At 47.5% G+C, this 24,589-nt stretch overlaps 1 protein-coding gene across 2 annotated transcripts in view; it reads right to left on the bottom strand.

The window, feature by feature from the left end:
* Positions 1-24,589, bottom strand: part of NAV2 (neuron navigator 2) — a 396,612-nt gene that overhangs the window by 63,624 nt on the left and 308,399 nt on the right. For both annotated transcript variants that reach the window (XM_061201526.1, XM_061201527.1), the window contains exons 12-14: positions 12,205-12,340; positions 4,046-4,337; positions 2,602-3,304 (exon numbers count right to left, since the gene is read on the bottom strand). In XM_061201526.1, coding sequence (XP_061057509.1) covers positions 2,602-3,304; positions 4,046-4,337; positions 12,205-12,340 — 1,131 coding nt within the window. The remainder of the gene's footprint in view (positions 1-2,601; positions 3,305-4,045; positions 4,338-12,204; positions 12,341-24,589) is intronic.

Genomic DNA, 24,589 nt, shown 5'->3' with positions numbered 1-24,589 from the left:
CCTGGGGAGGGAGGCGCGGTCCTTTCTACGGCTCAGGGCGCTCCCCTGGGAAAGGTTGCCACACAGCGGGCCAGGGCACTGGTGGAGCAAAGGCTCCACCTTCAAGTTCTAGGCTGCTGCTGAGACCCTGGATCTACCTGAGCCAAAGGGAGACGGGGAGTAATTTTCTACCGGCCTATCCCTCGCTGGTCCAACATCTTGCTTTCCTTTCTTTCCATAAATAGAGTAACTAGAAAACTGCCCTTGCCCAGGAAACATCTCAAGGGAAAAGAGCTGCCTTAATCACCTTTGTATCCATGACCCCAGGCACAAAGCAGGCACTCCGTTTATGACAGTTCAGCTCCAAAGGATTTGGTTTCTTTGATCTCTAAGCAAACATGTAGAATCAAGAACAGGAGGCTAGATCTGGAGGCGGCCTGGGCAATGTATCCTCTCAGATGTATTCTCACATGAAAGCCCAGCCTGAAAGATGTGTCTTTTAGGGCCAGAGAGCTAGTACTGTCCAGTGATACACACAAACCTTGTGGGATTCACAAGATGTTCGACCATTGCACGTCATCTCCCCCACTGCTCATGACCACAAATGTGCTGTCAGAATGCAGGGAATGGCACAGACACTCCCCTCTTCCATTGGCAGAGGGTTCTCTGGTAGGATGGAGAAACTGTCTTAAAGTCAAAGGACAGTACATGCTCTAGAAATGTAACGGCTTTATTCTATCCACTAAAACTGTCATGGAACAGGTATCTCCGAAAAGAGACGATACTACTACATACTATGATAGGCAGGTTGCCCTTCACCCAGCTAGTCAAAGTGGTGTGAGTTTGACCTCCGACCTCTCCAAACAGTTGTTACAAATCCCAATTGTTGTAAAAATCAATAAACACATAATCAACCCTCACTACAATGTCTGGTGACAGAAGAGGAACACTTTTTGCCTGGTGACAGAGAAAGAACTATCCTGTTGCAGAACCTTGGCTTTAGAGTGCTTACATACTTCCAGTGTCAGGGACCTCACTACTTTATACTCCAAAGGCTAACTGGCTCCATTGCCAAGCACTTCCAATTGTTACAAAACTAAAATCTAACCCACCTTCTTCCAACTTTTATGCCTTGCTCCTAATCCTGCTATGTGTAACTACACAGAAAAAGCCCTATCTTTTGTCTGTTAGTCCTTCAAACCATTTGAAGAGAGCTATCACACTTCACCTAAGATTCCTCTTCTTCCTACTGATGCACAACGAGAGAATTCAGAACACCTTAACAATTTAGGAAAAATGTAATTGCTAGGAATGGGCTGAAAGGTGCTCAATTCACAGCCTAAGAAGCTGCATGCATTTTCAAGTATTCTATTACACTAGCCTAAGGGTCTAGTAAAATGCCTTTGTAGTTACTAAAGGAAATCTATAATACCAAAGAGTCAATATTACATATAATACTTGAGGCAAGAAGCAGAGAAAATTTTCATTTACAAGGCAACCTGTTAAAACAACAAAGAGCAGCCCAATAGGACTTTTCCCTGAAAAAATAATCATTACTGAAATTCTAATAATCAAGTCTAGACAAAGAACAGTGAACTGCTGCATTATACCTTTCATGTGGAATGCTTCTTCTGGCGGCTTTGCAAACATTCCCATTCATCCCCAAATATGTACATGTGCACATAATTTTTATTTTTTCACTGCTAAGTTTTCTATCCTTCGACTTACTCTTTCTTATGACAAGAAATTTCCTGAAAAGGTAGGATGAACTCTGCTCTATGCAGCTGCAGTTTTAAAGTGGTCCAGTGGATATTATAATGAGATACTATGGAGAGGCAAAAGTTGTATAAACTGAAAGGAAACTGTTTTTAAAAAGTGAATAATCAATTTTAAGGTACAAATTTCCACCCGTTGTGGAAATGCAGGAAAATGCCTTTTTCAGGTAATAGGAAATCAAATTCTCTTTTTCAGAAACGCTTCTGCTTTGAGTTGTTTTTTCTTTCTTTTCTTTTTTTTTTTAAAGGAAGCTAAAATTTTAGGCACTAATTTGGAATTATGCATGCAGTATAAAAAAGTATGTGGGGGATATTGGACTATTTGGGGAAAAGGTCTGGCCATTATGCCACTGTCTGGCATAATGATGAGGAATCTGAGCCACAGATTAAAAACAAAACTGTTTCCCTTGAGCTCCCCATCCAGATCTAAGGGAGTATTAGGATCTCATCTTCGATGGTAGCTAACTTTTATTGAGTACTTACTATGGGCCAGATGTAGCTACATAGATTAATGGACACAAGAACCCGTAGGTAGGTATCATCATCCCCATTTTACAGATGAGGAAACAGAGGCAGAAGTATTAAGAGAGGTTACATGGTGGCTAATTAAGGTGGACCTAGGATTCAAACCCAGGATGACTGATTCCAGAAGCTTATGTTTTTCATGCCAACATGGGAAAATAATCAGTTGACTGCAGAATTGCTGGCAGCATCCGACCAAACAGCTTTACCCAAGGACTGAAGTGGAGAAAACCAGAGGTGGCTTCAGCTAAGAAAACAGGAAGTTATTAATCCAGGATGCCACTCCACGTATTCCAGTTCCGCTCGGTGCCATTTACCCACTTACCTGCGGAGCGTGGGAGAGGCCACATCAGGGTACTTGGCCCCTGGCTGGAGAGTGGCCTGAGCCGCACTAGACACAGGCTGGGCTGCCGGATTCACCTTCACTGAGTTACAGGAAGCCACGCTCTCGTTGTCGGATGAGATGCCTTTCTCCTTATCGGTCTGGTTGACCAGACCTGGCAGAGAGCTGCCCAGGGCTGTCTTGGAAGGCTCCCTCAGCTTGGGCACTGGCAGGCCTGCTGACTTGCTACTGATGTTGGAATCTATGCTGCTGGTACTAGACCTGTTCCCAGCCCCATTCCGGCTGGTGGATTTACTGGGCCTTGGCAGACTCCGGTACTGTAAATTTGTCCGGGAGCTGAGAGACAGATACCCATCATCCTGATTCTGAGCCCCATCCATGCTTGTCTTCCGACCGGTGGACCGACCAACAAGTGCGGACGACTTTGGGATTTTGCCCAGTGTGGCTGACCTGCTGGTGACAGTGGCCCCACTGGCTGTGATCATGGCCAAACCAGCGGCAGAGCCACTCTGCTTCTTGAACCCAAAGCTGTTGGCATTGGCAGTGGGTGTCCTGGAGCTGCCGGGGAGGGGTTTCTTGGATTCATCACCACTGCTGCGGCCAGCATCTGACGGGGAGCGCTTCACCTGGGAGGCTTTGGGAGACAGCCTTCCTTTCTCAGACACCTTTGCATCATCTGTTTTTCCTAAGAGAGAAATCAGAAAGGTTAGCCTGCAAACCAAGAAGCCAGCTCCGCCAGCTCAGACTGTTTAAAATTCTCCCCTCCTCCAAAGAACTAGTTCGCTTTCTCCTGGGGGAAAGCAGTCCCCTTGGGAGACAGAGGAAAGAGCTTTTTATAAAGATAATCGTGTCTACAACTGTCACCATGAGCCTTTTAGGAGATGTCAATGGTTTTCCTCATTCGCAAAGCAGTCTAAATTTACCCAGAATAAAGCAAAGCCAGCCAATCACTGATATGTCTGGGAAAGAGGTCTTGTGTTTCATTGACCATTCTCCCTCTGTCCATTGAAAAGCTGTCCCTATCATTTTCAAGGGGTACCCCACCTTCCTGCAAAAACACTGCCCTTGTTTACATACATCCTTAAATCATGGACAACATCAATTCAACACACCAACAGCTCCTACCCACATGCTCTTGAATAGCCTTCACTGGGTATGTCAGCTCTGACCCAGCTTAAACCAATCCAACGTGTCTCGGCAGTTGAACCATCTTCAGAATTTAAGAGGCTCTCATGCTTACATATTTTCACTTGGAGAAAGGTAAGGATGTGAACCTTTCTGAAAGCTGGCTACGAGCAGAGTCTAAACCCTAAGAAGAAATACCTGTGCATTTTCTAGGGATTTAAAAATATCATCAAGCCCTCGCTAGAGTGACTGCGGTTCAGGTTTTGAAAATGACAAGGGCCCACGCATGCCTCTGACTCACCAGTTCCTGGGGTCTTGAGCGTGCCTGCCGGGGCAGCCGGCTTCGTCCTCGGCATGGTGATGCCCACCTGAGCTGTCATGCCTCGCCGCCACGAGCCTGTCTGAGAGATGACGGGGTTCTTCTTGCCCGACGTGCTTTTGTCGGACTCGTCAGACATATCAGAAGGATTCCGCCTCCACTTCGACCCCGGCTCCATCTTTATGCCACTGTCTGACCCTCCGTCTGACTTCTTGACATCGTCGCCGGACCACAGGGAATTCCTCTCCACCTGTGAGTGCTTCTCAGCGTCGGTCTGCGAAGGAGACCCTCTGAATCAGTCCTTCTCAAACCCCAGGCTAGAGAGCCCCTCGCCCCACAGCAAAAATGCCCATGCACTGGACAAGTTAAGGGAAAAATAACAGAGGACTACTTGAAAACGTTTGGGCCTTTGTACTCTGGTTATCTTGTTAGGAAGCCTGATTTGTTGGGTCCAAGGAAAGTAAAGCATACGAATATGTCCTAAAAGGGAGTGAGGGAGGAGAGTAAAAAGAGCCAGAGGAGAAAGAGGGACAGAGCCCCATGGAGGAGGACCAGTGGACGGAGCTGTGACAAGAATTCAGCCACCAGCTCCGCCACTTCGCGACGCGCCTCCTCTAGCTCCGGCAGCCTGAGCTCTATCCAGCTCACGGCCTCCCAGCCCATCTCCCTTTGTTCTGCCAGCTCCCGATCACTCCACTGGCAGCCAGATCTTTGGATCTAGCACAGCGCCACAGTCTAACACACCGAGAGTGAGCGAGAGAGGGCGGCTGCTAGTTCCCCTCGCATCAGGGAGAGAGAGGGGCTGAGAGGAAGCAAAGCCTCAAAAGCCGCTTCCCTCCCCACCACACCACGCTAAAAGCCAGAGGGTGCCTGCTCCCACCCCAGCTCCATTCATATGCCGCTGCTTGTTCCTCTTGTGGGATTTTGGGCAGACAAGGGATATAATTAGCCAGTTTTCTTTGGAAGAGGCCTGACCTGCTGGCCACAGAGCCCAGGAGGGGACAGAAGTGTGATGGTTAATCATTTGCTGCAGTTAAAAGCCATAACTTGCTCACCAGAAAGCTTTGGGGGCCTCGCTAGGGGCTGGGGCCAGTCTGAGGAGATTTCAGCAGGGAGAAGCAGTGCAGTGAATGGGGAAGGGTGGTCCGCAACACTTTAGGGCGGCTCCCCTGCGATACAGGTCCCGTATTTGCTGTACTTAACTACCAAGAGTGGGCAGCATCAGCAAGGTAGGAAATCAAAATGACCCCCTGGCAAGAATCTGGCCTGATGCTTGTCACTCGAGATTAGTACCGATGGCTTCCTGCATGGAATACACTGGCTGAGTGGGAGCAAAGATACATACAGAGACAAGCAGCCCAAGTTCAATCACCTCTCTAGCGCCACCACAGCCTCCCCCCTCTCCCTCAGCCACCTCACGGGTGCCTTCAGTTGTTTGGTGATTCCTCAAACACTTCCACGAGGTACTAGGCATAGAGAGAGGAGGAGGACAGAGCACTCCTGGGCTGCAAGAAGCTCATCGTTCAGCTGCAGCAAAGGACAGAGACAGAGGCGTCCCCACAGCAGGCACGCAATCAGGCTTGGTGAGGACATGAGCACATCGGTCGGCGAACACATGCTTCTCGAGCTACAGCACACTTTAACAAAACGACCTCATCCGATCCCAACCGCTATCTGGTCAAGGAGGGTGAGCAGGTAAGTAGAACTGCCTTCATCTCAGTTTTACAGATAAGTGGAAACTCACGGTACTTGCTCCATGTCCCAACTACACCAGCCCGTGTTCCTTCCTCTAAACCTCCCAGTGTATTCATTCTGCCAGAATTTCCTCCATGCCCGTGGTTTGCCGGGCACTATGGTGGGTCTGAGGATCTGTGAGTAAGATTGGTTCCCATCCCTTCTGAAGTTTACGGTCCAGTGAAAGAGGCGGGGATTGGAAATATAAGACAAATAAATGGAAAAGGACAAGGAGTCTGAGAGAGAATTGCAGGCAGTGATGTAATTTAGATTATGATGATGGGGGTAAGGGACAGTGGTCTGGTAAGGCCTTTTTGAAGAAGTGTCCTAAAGAATGAGCAGAAACTTACCGAGAGAAGAGTTTAGGGAAGAGCATGCCAGGTAGAGGGAAGAGTTATGTGCAAAGGCCCTGAGGCAGAAAATATCTTGGCTTTGGAAACATTCACTCAACAAATATTTACCCGGTACCGCTGTGTGCCAAGCAAGCTTTTGGGTACTGGGAATACTACAATGAATGAGAACAAAATATCAATACAAATCATTAACCTCCTGGAGCTTATGTTCAAGTACATTCTAACACATCCTTTTACACTCTAAGAGGTACTGAGAACTTAGCACATACCACATCCTGGGGTACTGCATTAATTATTCTTTTAATGTTCCTATACCTTATTTTTCCTGATCAAATTATAGTGAGGCTAATAGCTGGAGCAGTAACAATTAAAATTTACTAAGCATTTACTATGTGCTAGGCACTGGGCTAAAGTGCTTTACATGTACCATTTAACTTAATCTTCACCAGAAACCTATGAGGAAGTTATAGTTTGTAGTCTCAATTTTACATGAGAACACTGAGGCACAGAGTGGAAAAGAAAATTGCCCAAGATCACACAGTGCAAGGATTCCGGGGAGCCTAAGTGCGGAGCCCATATTTTAGCCATCATGCTATGCTGCCTTCCTGGAGGACAAGTCCAAGGACTTGAGGATGCTGCATGTCCAGGGGCACCTAACATAATACCTACACCCAGTAGATTCTCCTTCCATCCTGGCTGGCCAGTGGTTCCCCAGCTCCAATTCTGGAGCAGTTCCAGCCTCGCCTCTGGGTGGGACCTCCAGAACTGATTCCACCCCAGTGGCAGAGAGAGTGCACACATCCCTGGTCTGGGACTACAGTTGAATCCCCCTCTGGAAAGAACAATCATCCAACCATCACAGCCCCACAATGTGGTCCTGGGTGGTAGGCTTCCCAGCTGCTCTCGGCACAGCGGCCTCTGCCCCGGGACATTATACTGGCTGTGAGTTCACATCTCCTTAGCAAACCCCTGCTGAGCTGTGTGCCAGATCATGTGGTGGCACCAGGAGGGATTAAAAGATGAAGAAGGGCCAGCCTCTCTGCTCCCAGAGCTTACAACAGGAGGACCAGCAGGACGGCTACATGGGATGTACAAAGAGCTGCACCCTCCCCTTTGCCAGCTGTTCCCATCTCAAGTGGTACCTCCTTTCTGTAGATTTTCCTACTGCCCCTACCTGCAAGCCCACTTACTCATTCAGCATCCAAGAGGGAAGGCAGGGAAATAGCCACACTCAAGGAGGAAGAGGGCCTGGAAGATGGGAGAGTTCTCCCCTGAGGGCCCAGGTTCCCCAGAGACTGAAGAGGGGAGGCCAGTCTTCTGAGAGCGAGAGGATGGAACCAAGGTGCTGAGGAGCGAGGAGGTGCAGCCGTGGGGCGGGAGGTGGAGGGAAGAGCATGGGCTTGGGGTCGGACAGACTTGAGGTCAAGTACTAGGTGCTGCAACTCCCTCCTGTGCTCTGTGTGACCCTGAAGGAAGTGGCTGAGCTTCTCTGAGATTGTTACCTTGTGCGTGCAACAGGGGTGATAACACAGGTGTCTCAGAGAGCTGACGGTGGGCGCAATGAGCTCAATGTGGAGGGACTCAATTTTAACAGTGGCTCTTTTGTCACCAACTGTCCCCCCTCTGAAAATCTCCGGCACTTTAGCATTTAATCTATTTCTGTCTTGCATTAAGGTGAACAGGGTACTTGTCTTTTGTGCTCTTAGGCCACAAGCCTCTAAGAAGCCAGAGACACTGCCCTCTTCAAGCCCACACCATCCCCTGCAGATTGAGATGTTACACTGGCTAAAGTTTGAGTCCCAGTAATAACAGAATTTAGGATCAGCGTCAGCATCATCACCTGCCGCCTTTCTTACTGGGCACTGGGTGCCTCCGCACACATTATTAGCTCATCTAATCCTCTAAACTTGCACTTTTATCTGTATTTGACAGACAAGGAAAGCACAGGTGTGAAGAGGAAAGGTAACTTGCCTCAAGTCAGGAGCAGCAGGGCCCAGCAGGTGGCAGAAGGGGTGCCCCGCCCACACCCCAGCCAAACTCTATCCTTACGTCCAGACTGTCATCCAGAGAGCATCCAGAGAGCTCCAGGATTACTCAAGGTCACCGAGGACAGGAATCCTTGCCACAGAATTCAGAATTTTGTTTCCTTCAGTAGCAAAAAGCAAACTCACATGGAATTACCATTTTTTCCCCTTGTATATTTTTTTAAAATTTCAAAGGCAGTGAAAATGAGAGGAATCTTGACATATGCCTTTTTTTGTACCTTGGCACCTGGAATGGAACCTTCCACAGACAGAGAGAAAATGCTGAGTCACAAGGACAGGAAGAGATAGATGAAAGGGATGTGGGGAAGTGATGTTCACGTGTGAAAGTCTTCTGCCACCAACACCCTGTCCTAAAAACAAAATGCTGCAAAACATAAGATGAAATGCTCTGACACTACAGAGAAAGGACATGAATAACAGTCAACTTTTGGTTCCTGACATGAATGGAGGAGAGAAGCAGAGGGACAGGTAATATAGAGGAAGGAAGGAAGGAAAGGGAAAAAGGAAAAGGAAATGGAAAGGAAAGGAAAGGAAAGAAACGAAACGAACCGTCTGAGCAACTATTGAGAATTAGGCTCTGAGGGAATTCCCTGGAGGTCCAGTGGTTAGGACTCAGCGCTTTCAACTGCCAAGGGCCGGGGTTCAACCCCTGGTTGGGGAACTAAGATCCCGTAAGCAGAGTGGCACAGCCAGAAAAAAGAAAAAAAAGAAAAAACGAATTAGGCTCATTTATCTGAAAGCATGTTCAGATAAAGAATGTCCATATCGCTCTCACATTCACCCTTCAAGATAAGCCTAGTTACCGTGATTTTATGTAATCACGGGGAGGCAGAGGCTTGGAGAGGTTGAGCTTATCCAAGGATGCCACAGAGCTAGGAGCTCAACCCTGACTTCAAAGGCCGTACCTTTTCCCTGACACTGCAGCCAGACTCACCGGCTCTCCTGGAGAAAGTTGGTCAAGAGGTTGTCAGACCCCAGGCAGGGAGATGCTTTGCCCAGCACACTGAGAAGCAGTGAGCAGAGGCCGATGCTGGGTATCTGGGCACGGGTGCCCCATCGAAGACCCTCCCCGTGCTCCTCAACATCCTTGAGGAAACAGTCACTCACAGACAAAGGGGACTTCCATCCCCCAAGGATCGCTCCTCTGTTACCGGCTGCCGCCTCTCTCAAGCAGCCAAACGAGGCTGCTCCTTAGGCTTCCAGACGATAGCTCCCCTGTTCCTTAGATGTACTTCCTTTTGGCTGGTCTTCAGAGGCTTTTCAAATATGAAACCTTAGGCAGGCAACCCAGACACACTGGGCTACTTCTTCCTGCCTTTCCATGCCTCGCCTAGGATGCTTTGTGCTGCCCATTTGTCCAGGGAAACCCATGTGTGATGGGAACCTGAATGAGCCCTGGGGAGGATGGCAGTGTACACCTTCCCGCTGCCTGACGCTGCTTCGAGAGGAGTAATGGCCCTTAGCCTTCCTCAGAGTGGTGCGGGGGAGGAGGGGAGAAGGCTGCAGTTTATGTGGATTCAGATACTTGGAGATGCTCCCTGGACAGGAACAAAGGGATGCCAAAGAAACCATCTCAGCAGGAATCTTTGTAACTATGGGTGCAAGTCTACATTTATTTTATTCCAAGACCTACTTGCTTAATTTTTATTTAAATATTTTAAACTCAGGTAGTTGTAGAGCAAAAAACAACCCAATAAATAGTAAACTCTTTACAACCCTTGACGTTATCTTTCTGATCTTGGTCAAAAGACATGCTTGTGTAATATTCTTGAAGCTTTTCTGATGTGACATTTGCTAGATGAAAGCAAAGAGCTGGTCAAGGAGGAGAGGGGGCCTTGACATTAACCAAATTCAAATGTATCATTTGTAAATCCCAGATGTTTACTCTGTATCAATGTGGAAAACAGATTCTAACTCCAGGTTTGTGGGAAGGGAACAACGACAAGGAGACTGTTCCAACAGTGTTTTGTTGGCTCAGTGAGCATTTTAGGAGCAAGCTTCTTCCTACCTTGCAAGTAAACAAGAGAGAAACCTACTGATTTACAGATCTCTCTCTCCTCTCTGTCTCCGTCTGTCTCTCCTTCTCTCTTAGTTCCCCAGCTCCGTATCTAAGAACTGTCTAGAAGCTTGGTTGTTGTTACCTTGAAATTAAAATGAGTCTTGGAAAAAAAAAAAATTAGTGTCCACAAGGAAAGGAAAACGGTGGATATCTTTTTTTTTGGCTGTGCCCCACGACATGCAGGATCTCAGTTCCCTGACCAGGGAATGAACCTGGGCCACGGCAGTGAAAGCACCGAGTCCTAACCACTGGACTGCCAGGGAAGTCCCGGAAACTGTGGATATTATAACATTTGGCAAGTGGTAGGGACACAGTCTGGCTGGGTGTTTCTAACTTGTGTCTAATAACTAATTAAACAGTGATCAGTTGGTGGTGTGGCTTAGGTTTTTTTGGGTTGTTTTTAATTAACTTTTTTAAAATTGAGGTATAACATTCATATACTGAATGTACAATCTTAAGTATATAATTGGAAGAAATTTTCTGAAACTAACGTACATAACTACCCCTCAGATCAAGATATGGCACATTATCAGTAACCCCCATATCTCTGGGCTCCCTTCATTTGGGTAGCTTTTTTTCCCTTAACCGCCACAACCCACCCTTGTTTGCCAATGATAATTAGAAATTCAGGCTAAAAATGAAAACTCAAGAAGTCATAGGCAATCCCAGAGGCAACACCTAATAGATTTCATCAGGCAGTCTGTGTTTACATTTCTGTGGTACAGAATTAATCCCACACTCTGACACATCCTTCATTTAGCCCTGTCCTGAAAGAAAAAGATATCTTTGAAAGCAAAGAGATTCCCAAAGCAGCTCCTATCCGTCCAGAGTGAGAAAGTGGAGAAAGGAAGCGGATGTGAAAGGAAGGGAGTGAAAGAAGGGGCTGTGTCAGCTCTGCCCTCAAAAGGTCCCTCTGGGAGACTCGGTCCCCATCAGACCTTCACATGGGTTCACCCGAGGCAGCGGGCCCCACTGGTGGGAGGGACTCATCGTGAAAATGATTCCAGTCCGTATATGCCAGTGCCACCGTGGTTGACCAGTCCTCGTGCCGATCTGTCCCAGCGTGGGGACTGGTGGTGAGGATGGCACCTCGCTTGTCCGCTAGTAAAATGGGCTTATTAGAACCAACCCCTCTGACCACTAAGGGATGCTATGAGGGGTAGCAAACACACCTGCACAAAACTGCTTTGGAAGCACTGCATCTGAAACACTAAATCAGAGGGTTTAAAGCAGGGGTTGGAAACTCAAGTGCCTCGGGACAGGCAGGTATTTGAAGGGTGTAGCTGGTTGGCACACAGCGGCGTGGGCGCCCTGTCCAAAGGCGGGGACACCTGGACATCAGTTGGTTGTGGAGAATATAGACTCAGGAAGGCAATAGCTTCTGATTTTTCAAGAGAAACCAGAAGCTCACTATCATGTGAAATGATGAACTTTAAAAAACTTGACATGCAATCCCATTTAAAAGAAGAGTGATACTGTGGGCCAAATACAATACACTGGCAGGAGGATATGACCCACAGATCTGTTGGGACGTACTGGTCTTCCAGCCCAGGCTTCTTAACTTTGTTCCCACCCCAGCACTCTTGAGGGATCAGACGAATGCCATGGACACGCACTCCAGACTAAGAACGGCCAGTTGAGTCCAGCATCCTTTTTTTTTTCTTCCAAATAGATAATGAAACTGAGGTCTGGGAAGGAAACAGGATTTGCCAAGGCCACCACAGTGAGAGCGGTGAGTCTCCCCACACCCGTTTAGCGTACCCCGATACTGGACCCCCCCTCTCCTTGCAGGTAGAGGACAGAGTCAAGACATAAGAGCACAGGCATCAAGCAGGAGGTCGGGCCTCATCTCACGGACCTGGAGATTCTGCGCACCCCAAACAGCCCCCTTGGCCCACAAGCCCAAGGCTCTCTGCTGGCAGGGGCCTTGGGAGGGACCCTGCTCCTTACCTGGACATCCAGGCTCTTACGCGAGGAGGCAGGCGTGTTGGCATAGGAGCCAATGGAGGAGCTGGTGATGTCATCCGTGCTGAGGTTGTCTATGGTGTCGCTGATACCGCTGCTGACGGAGCTGCTGTCATCCCAGCTGCCAAGACAAACACAGCCTGAGCACCGAGACCTCACACTGCACCAGCTCAGCAGCGTCTGAAGATACAGACAAGCGTGTACCATCCCCGAAGGCTCCGGTGTCACAAAGCCCCAGACAGAGCTCCTTTGCCTCTGATGTGACTCATCTTCAAGGGTGCCATCCATCCGTTTCGTCTGGCAGCTGGGTGAAGTGGCTGATGTGTACCTTCCCCCGAAGGGTGGGCACCTCCCTGAGCAGACGTGGCTAGACACCTACACCCTGCCTACCCCATCCGCAGCTTCATCTCGGGAACTGCAGAAAGGCCAAGGGCTACCTGCCAGGCCTAGAGCCAGCGGAGGAGCAGTGGGTTTGGGGGCTGGAGCTGAAAGCGGGGCAGAGAGAGAGACAGCAGTGGCACCCTCCCTGGGGCTCAGAGCGGGAGAAAGAACTGCTATGTGAAGTCCCTGGACTCCACTCCTGGAGCAAAAAAGCCACGGGAAGGAAAGTGCAAAAGTCAGCAAAACCCACCAACTCCATTGGCAGTTCTAACTCTAATAATATCCCAGGATGCATCAAAAATAGAGTCCATTTCTCAACCCTCAACTCCATCGAGACCATTGTCCCCCACCATTCAAGTCCAACCTCCAAGCAATAATTCTTCTTTTTTCTTCTGCCTCCTGCTTCCCAACACCAAGACATTCAGTCCACCCCCGGGTCCGCCCGCCTCTGCGTGCAGAATCTCTCCCAGTGTGCACGGCCCTCCCCGCCCCTGCGCCCTGCGGTTCCAGCTGCTTAGCTCTGCCTGGGTGACTGCCAACAGGCCGGCTGCGCTCCGTGCTCCTCGTCTGCTCCCAGACCATCTATTCTCCCCACAGCAGCCAGAATGATCTTTGTGAAACACAAATCAGATCTATTGCTCCACTGCTTCAAACCCTCCAGTGGCTTCTCAGGGACCCAAAAACTCTGTACTCTGGCCCTCAAGACCCTGTGATCCAGCCTCCCCGTCCAGTCCTGTCTTGGGCCCCCCTCCGTCGCTCACTGGCTCTGGGTGCTCGTGTTCAAGGCTTTGCATTTACTGTACCTCTTCTTGGTCACCTGTCCCTTCTTCCTTCTCACTTGAAGAGTCACCTCCCCAGAAAGGCCTTCCCTGGTCCCTCTACCGGCAGTGCCACCTCCACCCCCCGCCCGGCCAGCATCAAGCCGGTTGCATTTTCTCATTTGTTTGGTTGCAGGGTGGCAGATACACAGCAGGTGCTCAGTAAATACTTGCTGATTTAGACACATGGGAGTGGGAAGTTGAGGAGGCTATAAAGTAAGCTTCCAGCATCAATGTAACACTGCTCTACTTGATCGAGTGACAAAAGGTAAGTATTATTGTTTTCCTATTGTACAGGTGGGGAAACTGAGGCTTAGAAAGGTAAGACGCCTTGCACAAGGTCAGACTGTAAGAGGTGGAGCAGGACCTGCATCCAGCTGCCGCAGCTTCAGAGCCACCCTCTTTTTTTTTTTTTTTAAATAAATTTATTTATTTATTTTTGGCTGCACTGGGTCTTCATTGCTGCGTGCGGGCTTTCTCTAGGTTGGGTGAGCGGGGGCTGCTCTTCACTGCCGTGTGCGGGCTTCTCATCGCGGTGGCTTCTCTTGTAGCAGAGCACGGGCTCTAGGCACGTGGGCTTCAGTAGTTGTGGCTCGCGGGCTCTAGAGCACAGGCTCAGTAGTTGTGGCTCATGGGCTCTAGAGTGCAGGCTCTGTAGTTGTGGTGCATGGGCTTAGTTGCTCCGTGGCATGTGGGATCTTCCTGGACCAGGGATCAAACCCGTGTCCCCTGCACTGGCAGGTGAATTCTTAACCACTGCGCCACCAGGGAAGTCCCAGAGCCACCCTCTTTACTGTGATGCCAGACGGCTCTCTATTACATCAATTTTCAGTGCACACGGGCATACGACACGGCCCACTTCCCCAGGAGGAAGCCCAGGTTCGGGAGGCTAGCACATCCCAGAGCAGGAGTGGCAGGGTCAGTATCTACACCCGGGGCTGTGTGATGATGAAGCATTGACTTAACCACATTACTCCACCACTCAGCCCTCCACAGTGAGCTGTGCCTCACTGAAAGGCCTGCACAGCGGCAGGCTGATGCCTCAGAAACGCCAGTGTCAGAACAATTCCACTCCTGGGTATACATCCGAAAAAACAAAAACACTAATTCGAAAAGATACATGCATCCCAATGTTCACAGCAGCATTATTTATAATTGTCAAGATAAGGAAGCAACCTAAGTGTCCATCAACAGATGAATGGATAAAGATGTGGTATGTACATACAATGGAATATTACTCAGTCATAAAAAAGAATGAAATTTTGCAATTTGCAACAACATGGATGGACTTAGAGGGCGTTATGCTTAGTAAAATAAGTCAGACAGAAAAAGAGAAATACTATATGATAGCACCTACATGTAGAATCTAAAAAAAATACAACAAACTAGGGAATATAACAGAAACAGACTCACAGAACAAACGAGTGGTCACCAGTGGGGAGATGGAAGAAGCAAGGGGCAAGATGGGGTAGGGGATTAGAAGGTACAAACTACTATGTACGAAATATATAAGCTGCAAGGATATATTGTGTAGCACAGGGAGTACAGCCAATATTTTATAATAACTATAAATGGAGTATAACCTTTAAAAATTGTGAATCACTATGCTGCACATCTGAAACAAATAATATTGTACATCAACTATATCTCGAAAAAACAAACCAAAAAAACCAAACAACAAAAAAGAAATGCCAATATCTGAGATTTAGAAAGCCAGGAGCTCCCCATACTCCCCCAAGTAATCAAAAGGAAGTTTCAGTTTCTTCCACCAGCTTGTAGGATGCCTGTCTGAGCTCTGCTGATCAGGCAGGAAGACGAGACTTAGTGGAAACCTGTTTTCATCACCTTTCCCTTCAGCCCGCCAATTTGGCTTCCTAAAGCCCACCTGGAGGGTCCCACACAAGTGCAGGGGAAACATGCGAAGGTGGTTCTCAAGTAGGGAGAATAAAGGCAGGAAGTGTGAGGGCTCAGGAGGGGACTTAGGATGAATTCACAGGGCCTGCAGCATCCCGCAGCTCTGGGTCTTAGCCGACTTCCCTCCTGTGATTCCACTGCTTTGGCCTGGGCTCCATCCGGTTCCGAATCCTCCTTTAAGGACTTCTCCAAATACTCTGGCCCACCCTCACAATCCCCTCCTCTGAATTCCCACAGTCTTCCGCATTTGGGTTCATTCTATACACTCCTGCAGTTTTCTAGTTGTTCTCCATGTGACGGTCTGTCCTACTTTCCAAGTATACGCAGGGGTCTGCTTAGTGATAGTAACAAGTGCATCCCAGGTGTCAGGCATCATGCCAGGTGCTTCCGATACATCACTTATTTCTCCACTCTTCATATCACACCTGTAAGGGACCTATTATCCTCCCCAGTTGACAAATGAAGAGATCAAGGCTGAAAGAACAAGTATTTTGCCCAGTGCTGTTCAGTCCACTATGGAATTGGGTTTAAGACGCTGAATTGTCTAATTTCAGAACATGCGCTCCCTCTGGCCTGCATCATCCGATTTTTCACAACAGCCGTTGGCTGAGCACTTGCCAACATGCCAACTCTTCAGTATCTGCATGTATTCTCAGCAACGCTCCTACTCCCTCACAGGTGGCCTTGCTTCCTAATGAGGAAACTGAGGCTGTGAGAGCTGCCGTCCAGGGCTCTCTGCAGATGCATGGCAGAGCTGGCAGTGAAACCCTCCCTGACCCTGAAGCCCACCTCCAGAGCAGTGCTGCCACAGCAATGCCAGCCTCACATCAACTCCATCTCCAGGCACACAGTATGTGTTTATTAAACACCTCCTGACTGAACTCACGTACAGGAGAGACAGGCAGGGCAAGTTCTGACGCAAACGCAGCCCCAGCAGTGGATTCTGAGCCCAGCTCCCTCCCACTTCAGCCTCTGACAAGTCACAACTTCCTTGCCTCAGTTGCCTTATGGGTGACACATGGATGACACCACCTAGGCTGGCAACTGTGGAACGCTCTGCTGGGAAAAGGGTGACATAACAGACGGGAAAGGACTCTAATCCACTCTCATGATGAAAAGAAAATCCCATGAGTCTTTAATTGCATCTGCTCTCTGGGGTTAGCAATTTAACGTATCTAAAATTTCCTATAATCCAACGAAGAAGAAAGAGGACAGACAGGAGACAAGTGGGGCTGGAGGGGAGGAAGGAGGGAACTTAGTAACAAATGCCCATGAATCCAAGCCCCAGATTTTTTTGCTTTGAAATTGTACCCGCTCTTCCTTTGTGGCCTTTCAACACTGAGATGCTGTTGCAGAGGGGCATGTGGCACTTATCACACACACGATTCTTCCCACGTCGGTGCCCAGAGCATCATGCGGCTATGATGAGATTACAGGAAGTCCTTGAAACTGAGCTGGCCCAGAAGGGTCGAACCAATGATCTACCCCACAGAAGAGTGGAGTGGGGAAATTAAGGAGGAGGATGAAGGAGCAGTGACACAAGGGAAGTCCATGCTGAACAAGAGCGGCCTTGGTGTCCCCCAGGGCTGTCTGTGTGCCAGAAACCAGAGCTGTCCCCACACTCGGAAAACCAGCCATGTCTCCCTCACTTCTGGATCTTTGGGGACATTGGCGGATCTATCTAGATATAAAATCACTTAGCTCCAACTTGTCCTTTCCCTAAAATTCAGGGTATTATAAACGGTCATGAGCCACCAAGATCAAGGTCAGTGAGTTCCAAGAAGCATCCTAAGGAAAACTAGGTCCATAAGATGCTCTGTGATAACAATGTGGTCCCAACAAGAGAATGTGGGGTATGCCAGCCCCCTCTTAGAGATTCACGTTGTCCATGAACTTCTTCACAGTTACAAAGTGCTGGCATGAGCTCTTTAACTTTGCCTAAAATAGCACTCCCCCCACAGGAGATGCTGAGAATGACACACAGCTCTGGAAGAAATGCAAAGGAAGCCTAGAGCTGCCTCGGACCCACTGGCCCCTTCATCCTTACCTGCCTTAGAAGGCAGTTAGCACAGAGGCAGGGAAGCAGAGGCAAGAGGAATGACATCACCTGAGCTCCTGCATCCAGTCAGACCAGAAGCCAGAAGCCAGAAGCCAGAAGCCAGAAGCCAGAAGCCAGAAGCCACTTCTGGGAGACCAAACAGTGAGAACTAATAAAATTCTTTTCTTTTGCTTAAAACTAGTTTGCTTAGGTTTCTGTCACTCGGTATACTTGTGCTAACTAATGTGGAATTGCAATTTGTTTCTAAAACAACTCCAGACATGTGGTTGAGAGTCAGACAGGAAAAATGTGGAAAGCATGCAGAATTCATTCAGGCAGTAAGAACATTAGTTGAATCCAATCAAGTGGCAAAGGAAATTAGGTACAACCTGGGATGGGGTACAAGTCTACTGACCCAAGTCGGGCGATAAATGTTGAAAGAGGTTACAAAACATGATTATGACTCAAACTTGAAAGAAACCCAGAGGATTTGTGTTTGCAGTGCGGTGAAACAAAATTCCAGGTAAGAGGCTCCAGGGACCCAGATGACACGGCAGAAAGAACTACAGTGTACTCAGCCACGGCTCCAGAACATTCATTCCGGAATATGATTTGACCATTCCTGCATCCTGCCCTTGAATCTGACTGAGAAAAATCACATGATGGTTCTGAGCCCACCTGAGAGGATAAACTTCCTCCCCCCAGTTGGGAGTAAGTGACTTTAAATCCTGGGAAAGTTTCAAAAAGATGAAGGGAGATAATGAAATAAATCCTAATATTAATACTTAAGTTTAGCGTGAAAGCTTTGTGATCACTGGGGTAATCTCTATATATTTATAATATTTTAAAAAATATATGGCATATTACAGAATCTAAAAAGAATAGTCTTGTGATTCGAACCTAAATGAGTACTTTTTTAAAATTTTTTTAAGAAATATGTGCCGTGCTAGTTCTTTTTTTTTTAAACTTTTGGGTTTATTTATTTATTTATTTATTTATGGCTGTGTTGGGTCTTCGTTTCTGTGCGAGGGCTTTCTCTAGTTGCGGCAAGCGGGGGCCACTCTTCATCGCAGTGTGCGGGCCTCTCACTGTCGTGGCCTCTCTTGTTGCGGAGCACAGGTTCCAGACATGCAGGCTCAGTAATTGTGGCTCACGGGCCTAGCTGCTCCGCGGCACGTGGGATCGTCCCAGACCAGGGCTCGAACCCATGTCCCCTGCATTGGCAGGCAGATTCTCAACCACTGCGCCACCAGGGAAGCCCGAGTACTGATTTTTGATTTGAGATTTTTAAGATGAAAGATTTAAGAATTGGATTCAGACTGTAAAAAGAATTGAAGTGTTTTGGACAAACTGAAGCTATAAATGTCATAAATTATGTGATTTGCAAGGGTTGTTTAAGTGCTTAGAAAGATTTTGCTTGTTAGGCTGCTAAAGTCTACCCCATCCAACATTTGGAGAGCACGAGGAAACCAGGTATGTTAAGTTTACGAATGCAATCTGAAATATTTAAGGAGGGAAATCCCTGGTGGTCCAGTAGTTAGGACCTGGCGTTCTCACTGCTGGGGGCCCGGGTTCGATCCCTGGTCGGGGAACTAAGATCCCACAAACCTCGCGGTGCAGCAAAAAATAAATAAAATAAAATAAAATAAAATATTTAAGGAAACTTAATTATCCAAGTTTGCAAACAGTACTAATTAAATTCAAGTCTGAATTAATAAAGTACTAATCAAATAACAAGTGGAAACGTTCTTAATGTATACAAAAATACTTGACTTAGAGATAAGATTTATAAGAAAACATAGGTTTCAAAATTAAAGCTTCAACAGTTGAATAGTAAAACCTAATTAATTCTAAGACATTCTTTTTGGGTACAAAAGCGTTCCTCAGACATTTAGAAAAATATTAAAGCAGATTTCATTTTGTGAGTGAATGAATGATTTTTATACGAACGACCAGAAGAATAAATGAACACAGGACAGCATCTATTCTCTTCACCAGTTCTTCCCGCTCCACTTCACTTTCACTCTATATTGTAAGACTGCCAAGGCTACTCCAAAAGTCTTAGTGGAAACAGCACTGTGTTCAACAGCCTTGGGAAACAAACAGAAGAATTCTGGGGGCCTCCTCCTGCCCCGGGTTCTGTCATAGGAAACTAAAAGGGATGTGGGGCCCACAGCTTGGCTGGTTCCCGTCTTTTTTTTTAAATTTCAAAACAGCATATGATGTTTATGCCCTATAAATTCTTTGGCTGGGACATCTAGAGAAATGGCAAGAAGATGCTTCCATTGACTCCTCAGAACCATCAACACAAAAAGATCATTTCCCCTCCGGATCACAGCCATGTCCCTTTTTCTCTCCTCAATGAAAGGTCCTCCACTGGTGGTCATACCAGGGCACAACTGCAGTTATAAGTGATCAGATTGGAAGATGACCTTCACCTATTTTTGCCAGTGGGTGGGCGGAAAGAATTCCACCAAACATTTGCTATTTTTCTTCAAGACTCCTAAACTCAATGTTTTTGAGTCCCGAGCCAGGGGCCTTGAATTCATTTTGTTCATCTCACCCCGTCAGCCAGCACCCTCTATGTGCCAGGCACCACGTGAGGTTCCGGGGGGTACAGTGATGACTCAGTTGTCCCCACCCTTGACCGCAAAGCCGGTAGATGTGACAGACAAGAACACATAGCTCAGACACAAAGGAAAATGTAAAATGGGAAGGTCAGCAAAGGAAACTGCACTGGTTTCAGACATTTCTACAGCCTTCAATAGCCCCTCAAACCACCAGCCAAGTGCCAGCACAAGGCAATAGACGGCAGCATGCCAAAGCCCAGGCCCACCGGTGCTCTTCGTTATGCTGCTCTCTCCTTCAAGGCTTGGAAGTGGCAAAGCCAAGGAGCCAGGAGAGCCAGGCCCTGGCCCCAGACCTCCCCTTTAATAGAACTCCCCTCTAATAGAACTGCTTCCTATTAGAGTCTGGACATGTCACTTACTCTTAGTTCCCAGTTTCTCATGAGGGAGGTGGATGCAGCCATCCCAGAGGTGCTTTCTAACTGCTATCCTGGGAGTTTAAGCTCAGAGAAAAGCTAGTAGAGGCAAAGGGGCACTGAAGGTCCCCACTGGTCAGAGCATCTCCTCTCATTCAGTAAAAGTTGCCAAAGAAGTAACTGCACTTCCTAGTTTCTGGGCTTCTTCGTTGCTGACTTCACCCCTTAAATGATTATCTTTAAAGCCCACACTGAGTCTTTTAAATATTTGGAATAGGTGCCAATATCTTATATATAGGAGATGATTACTTAGCCCTGAGTTGTAACTGCTCTCTTTAGACAGACATGTGCTTTCCCATTTGACTCAACCCCCCATCTGAGCCTTTGCACTCACATATGCTACCTGACTGACCCTGCAATTTGAGTTTGAGACCCTTCTACAGAGGCATTACAACCCAATCCACAATAGAGGTCCTCCATGAGACCACACTGTTTATCCACAAAGGAATAAGATGCAATCTTACCTAATATTTAAAGCCACCATTGGCGGTGTTTACCAAATGCCAGGCACTGTACTAGGCATGGTACATGGATTATTCCACCTCCCATTTTCCACTGGATGAACCGAGGCTAAGAGCCCAGAGCTCATCAGGATAGGACTCAACCAGGGTCTAATGCCTCTCATCAGAAAGAGAGTACATGTAGGTCAGCTTCAAAGTCTCTGTCTGCTAACCAGCCGAATCTCAAAAGAACCTCGACTGGCTGACAGCAACCAAGTATAATATCAATGAGACCCCATGTTGGCCAAGACACAGCATTTTAACCAGAGCCAAGATTCTCCAAAGTGACCAGAAAATCCATTAAAAAATGGAAAGGCCCATAAGACAAGGAGATCCAGTTTCAGAGTCTTACAAGAGATTCTGACATCACTGTGTCAGGAATTCAAATGCCACTCAGAGGGCTTAAAGCACAATTTTAACAGCCCAAACACAAGCTATCTGCTATGAAAAATGCAGGTGAAAGAATCATAAATTATTCCAGCCTCTCACACTCCCTGTTTTCCTCACTGTTCTAGGGAGTTAGCATTCCATACAACCAAGGAAGAGTAACCTGCTTTCACCAGACCCTCCTGAGAAATCACCTCTAATTTGGACAAATTTTTAATATTGAGCTCTTCTGGGGAGTATCTTGATATATCAAGAATCTGTAATGGTTCTGAATTAATGTGATACTATATTTACAACTTCATCTTCCATGAAATAAAGAGGCAAAACCAAATCCCAAGGTTAGAGGGATGATTAAACAGATTTTTCCACTAGGATTTACACGCCCAGGCATGAGGAATCCTGGCTTTCAGCAAAAGACTCTGAGGAGTTACTGAAGGATCTGGAGGGTCATTACACTTTCCAAATGGACTCCCTGTGAGATAATGTTGTTTATGCAAGGGAAAGACATGCTTAAATGATGTTGTAAAAAAAATCAGATTGCAGATAAATATTAGTTCTCTGCTCACTAATAAACCACAGCAGGTTAGCAGAGATGAAGTAGTGTAACTCTGGTTCTCAAAAGCAGCCTTCACAAAGCAATGGATCCTAATCCCCTCTCCCCCAAAACCCCAAAGACTGGGTCTACTTCCAGAAGGCCCTCACCGTTCTCAGAAACAGTGTGGACAGCCCCTGCCCCCGTCTCTGTCTGCCTCTCTCCTGGTGACTAAGCCCGCACTGTAGAGCCACCCAGGGCTGTGCCCCGGCCTTACCTGCTCACTTTTCCAGTTCTGCTCCAGAATCACAGCAGAGCTCATTTCCAGGGCCCTGTGCCCCCCACCAGACAGCTGTATTCACTTGCAAAAGCCCAGACTGGTGGAACTTGTTTTCTGGCTATTGTTCAAGGCAATTGTTCCTGTGAAACCCCAGGGCCCAGCGGAATGAGATCCTTTGGTGTGGATGAGTGAGCAAGCCCAACCAGGGCTTAGCAGCAACCCCTGGGGAAGGGAAAAGGTTTGGCTACCTCCATTTCCCACCAGACAGGTATGTTAACTATTTCCTCCCCAGGAGATTTTCTCAGGAGCATCACCTCCTCCGAACCCCTGCTGCCGGAGCCTATTAAGAAAATCGACCTTCAAAGAACGCAACAGGACTCCTGCAGAAACCTACCTTTCGCTGCCTATCTGAGAATGATAAGGGCCAACTTTAATTGACGTTTAAAGCTGTGCCAGACTCCATGCTAATTATATTACTTGCATTCTTTCATTTAATCCGCCCAACTCTATGATAAAAATAATAACTATTATTGACGGCTTACTTATATTTTCTCCTGGGTACCATGAGACAGAGACTAATTCTATACCCATTCTAGAGATGAGACAACTAACGCTTGGAAAGAAAGGCCCAAAGGTCATACAACTAGGAACTGTTGAAGCTGGGATTCACACACAGATCCAAGAGCGTTCAACCACCTCATTTATTTATTCATTTGACACATTTTCATGAACACCTACATGTGTATTAAAAGGACTTTAAAGTTTTTCACATGAAAAAAAAGATAGCTACTTGAAAACAGCGATGAACAAGCAAGCCACCCTTCCTGGTTTCACCCCTGGGATCAGCCTACAGGGTTTTGCTGTTGCAAAATGACCCAGAACCCGAGCTCAAATTAAAGAAAGGGCAGAGTTAGATACTAATCCCAGTAAATTTAGTCTCATCTAGCAGTGGGCTAGGGTACCACAAACCCCCAAGGCTCTGCATGGAGGCAGCATATGCTCTGGAGGAAAAAGCAAAATAGATCTAGGTTTGAACCCTGGCCCTGCCATTTGCTTTGTCAGAGCATCTTCACCTCCAGGAGACCCAGGTTTCCTCCTGTGTGATCTGGTGCTAATTAACGCCCAGTCCTCATAAGCCTTTTGTGGGACCACATCAGATCTCCAGGCACAGAGGAGATAACCAGCTCCTGTCAGCTGCAGTCCGGGATCCAAGGACTTTGCAAGGACCGCAGGAAGGAGACACAGGCCCACAATATGAAATAGATGATAAAGTTCTAGCGCAAGAGCTTGCTGCCATAAATGGGCAGTGTCCCAGGGGAGAAGCAGCTTCTACAGACAGTGCCAGGTGCAAGGCCAATCATTTGAGGTGGAGAGAGGGAAACAGGAACCCCATAAAGAAGGCTCCAAGGGGATTTAGTAGCACTCAGAATGCACGGGGTTGAGTTTCACCCCACGGCACCTTTGTCCCATTTTGGTAACTCATTCCTTCAACAAGCAGGTGGTCCCCTGAGTAAGCGTGAAATTCCTCCTTTGGCTCCAGGGGCTGGTTGGGCTACAAACCCCAGAGCTCTGGTCCAGATGCCCTATACCCTCATTGTTAGAATAGGCACCAGCGTGTCTGCTGGCCTCAGCTACACAAAGGCCTCTCTCCTCCAAGGCTCCACCAGAGAAGGCTGCTGACACTTGGTCCACAGCCACCTGGCTTTTGCCAAAGATCTCAACAAACTCGTCCTGTTGTTCTGTTTACCGGAAGATATGAGTACCCTATACATCAACAGAATTCAGCAATAGCTAATGAAAATAGCAGCAAACACACAAGCTGAAAAGTTTTAACAGTGGGCTCCAGGCACTTTGCTAAAGCACTTTACATGTGTTATCCCACACATTCCTATTACACTATAAGGCACAAACTATTAACGGTCCCTTTTTATAGATGTGGAAACTGAGACTTACAGGGGCTATGGTGACCTGCCTACGGTGCCAGAGCTAATAAATGGAGCTGGATTTGAACCTAGATCTGCGCGGTTCTAAAACCCAAGCTCTTCTTAACCACATTCATTCAACCTAAGAGCAGCGGCAAAGAGGCTTTTAAGCAGCTCACAGTCATATAAGAACTCTGAACTCTCACTTGTTCTCCAAAAAACCCAGGACACCTTTTAATGAAGTCAACTTATTTCAAAAACATCTCCAAGTAGTTAAAGATAAGCTGGGGTGGGGATCCCAGACAGGGCACTGACTGGCTGCCCTAGGTCGAGAGTACGTGGGGGGATGTGAGGGTCCCAACATTTCCATTAACACCGCCCACCCACACATACTCACACTCACCTCCCCATACGTCTTAGGAGTCCGGGAACCTGAATGCACAAAACAGAACTACAGTTGCCTCAGGGCTGCCGGTCAGGGGTCTGCCCTTAAGCTACGTCTTCTGGGGCAATGGGATGGGGAGGGGAGGGAAGGGAACTCAGGTCAAGAAACAG

The sequence above is a fragment of the Eubalaena glacialis genome, chromosome 10 (genome assembly GCF_028564815.1).
Source record: "Eubalaena glacialis isolate mEubGla1 chromosome 10, mEubGla1.1.hap2.+ XY, whole genome shotgun sequence".
NCBI lineage: Eukaryota > Metazoa > Chordata > Mammalia > Artiodactyla > Balaenidae > Eubalaena > Eubalaena glacialis.
This window is presented reverse-complemented; position numbering and strand designations above follow the sequence as displayed.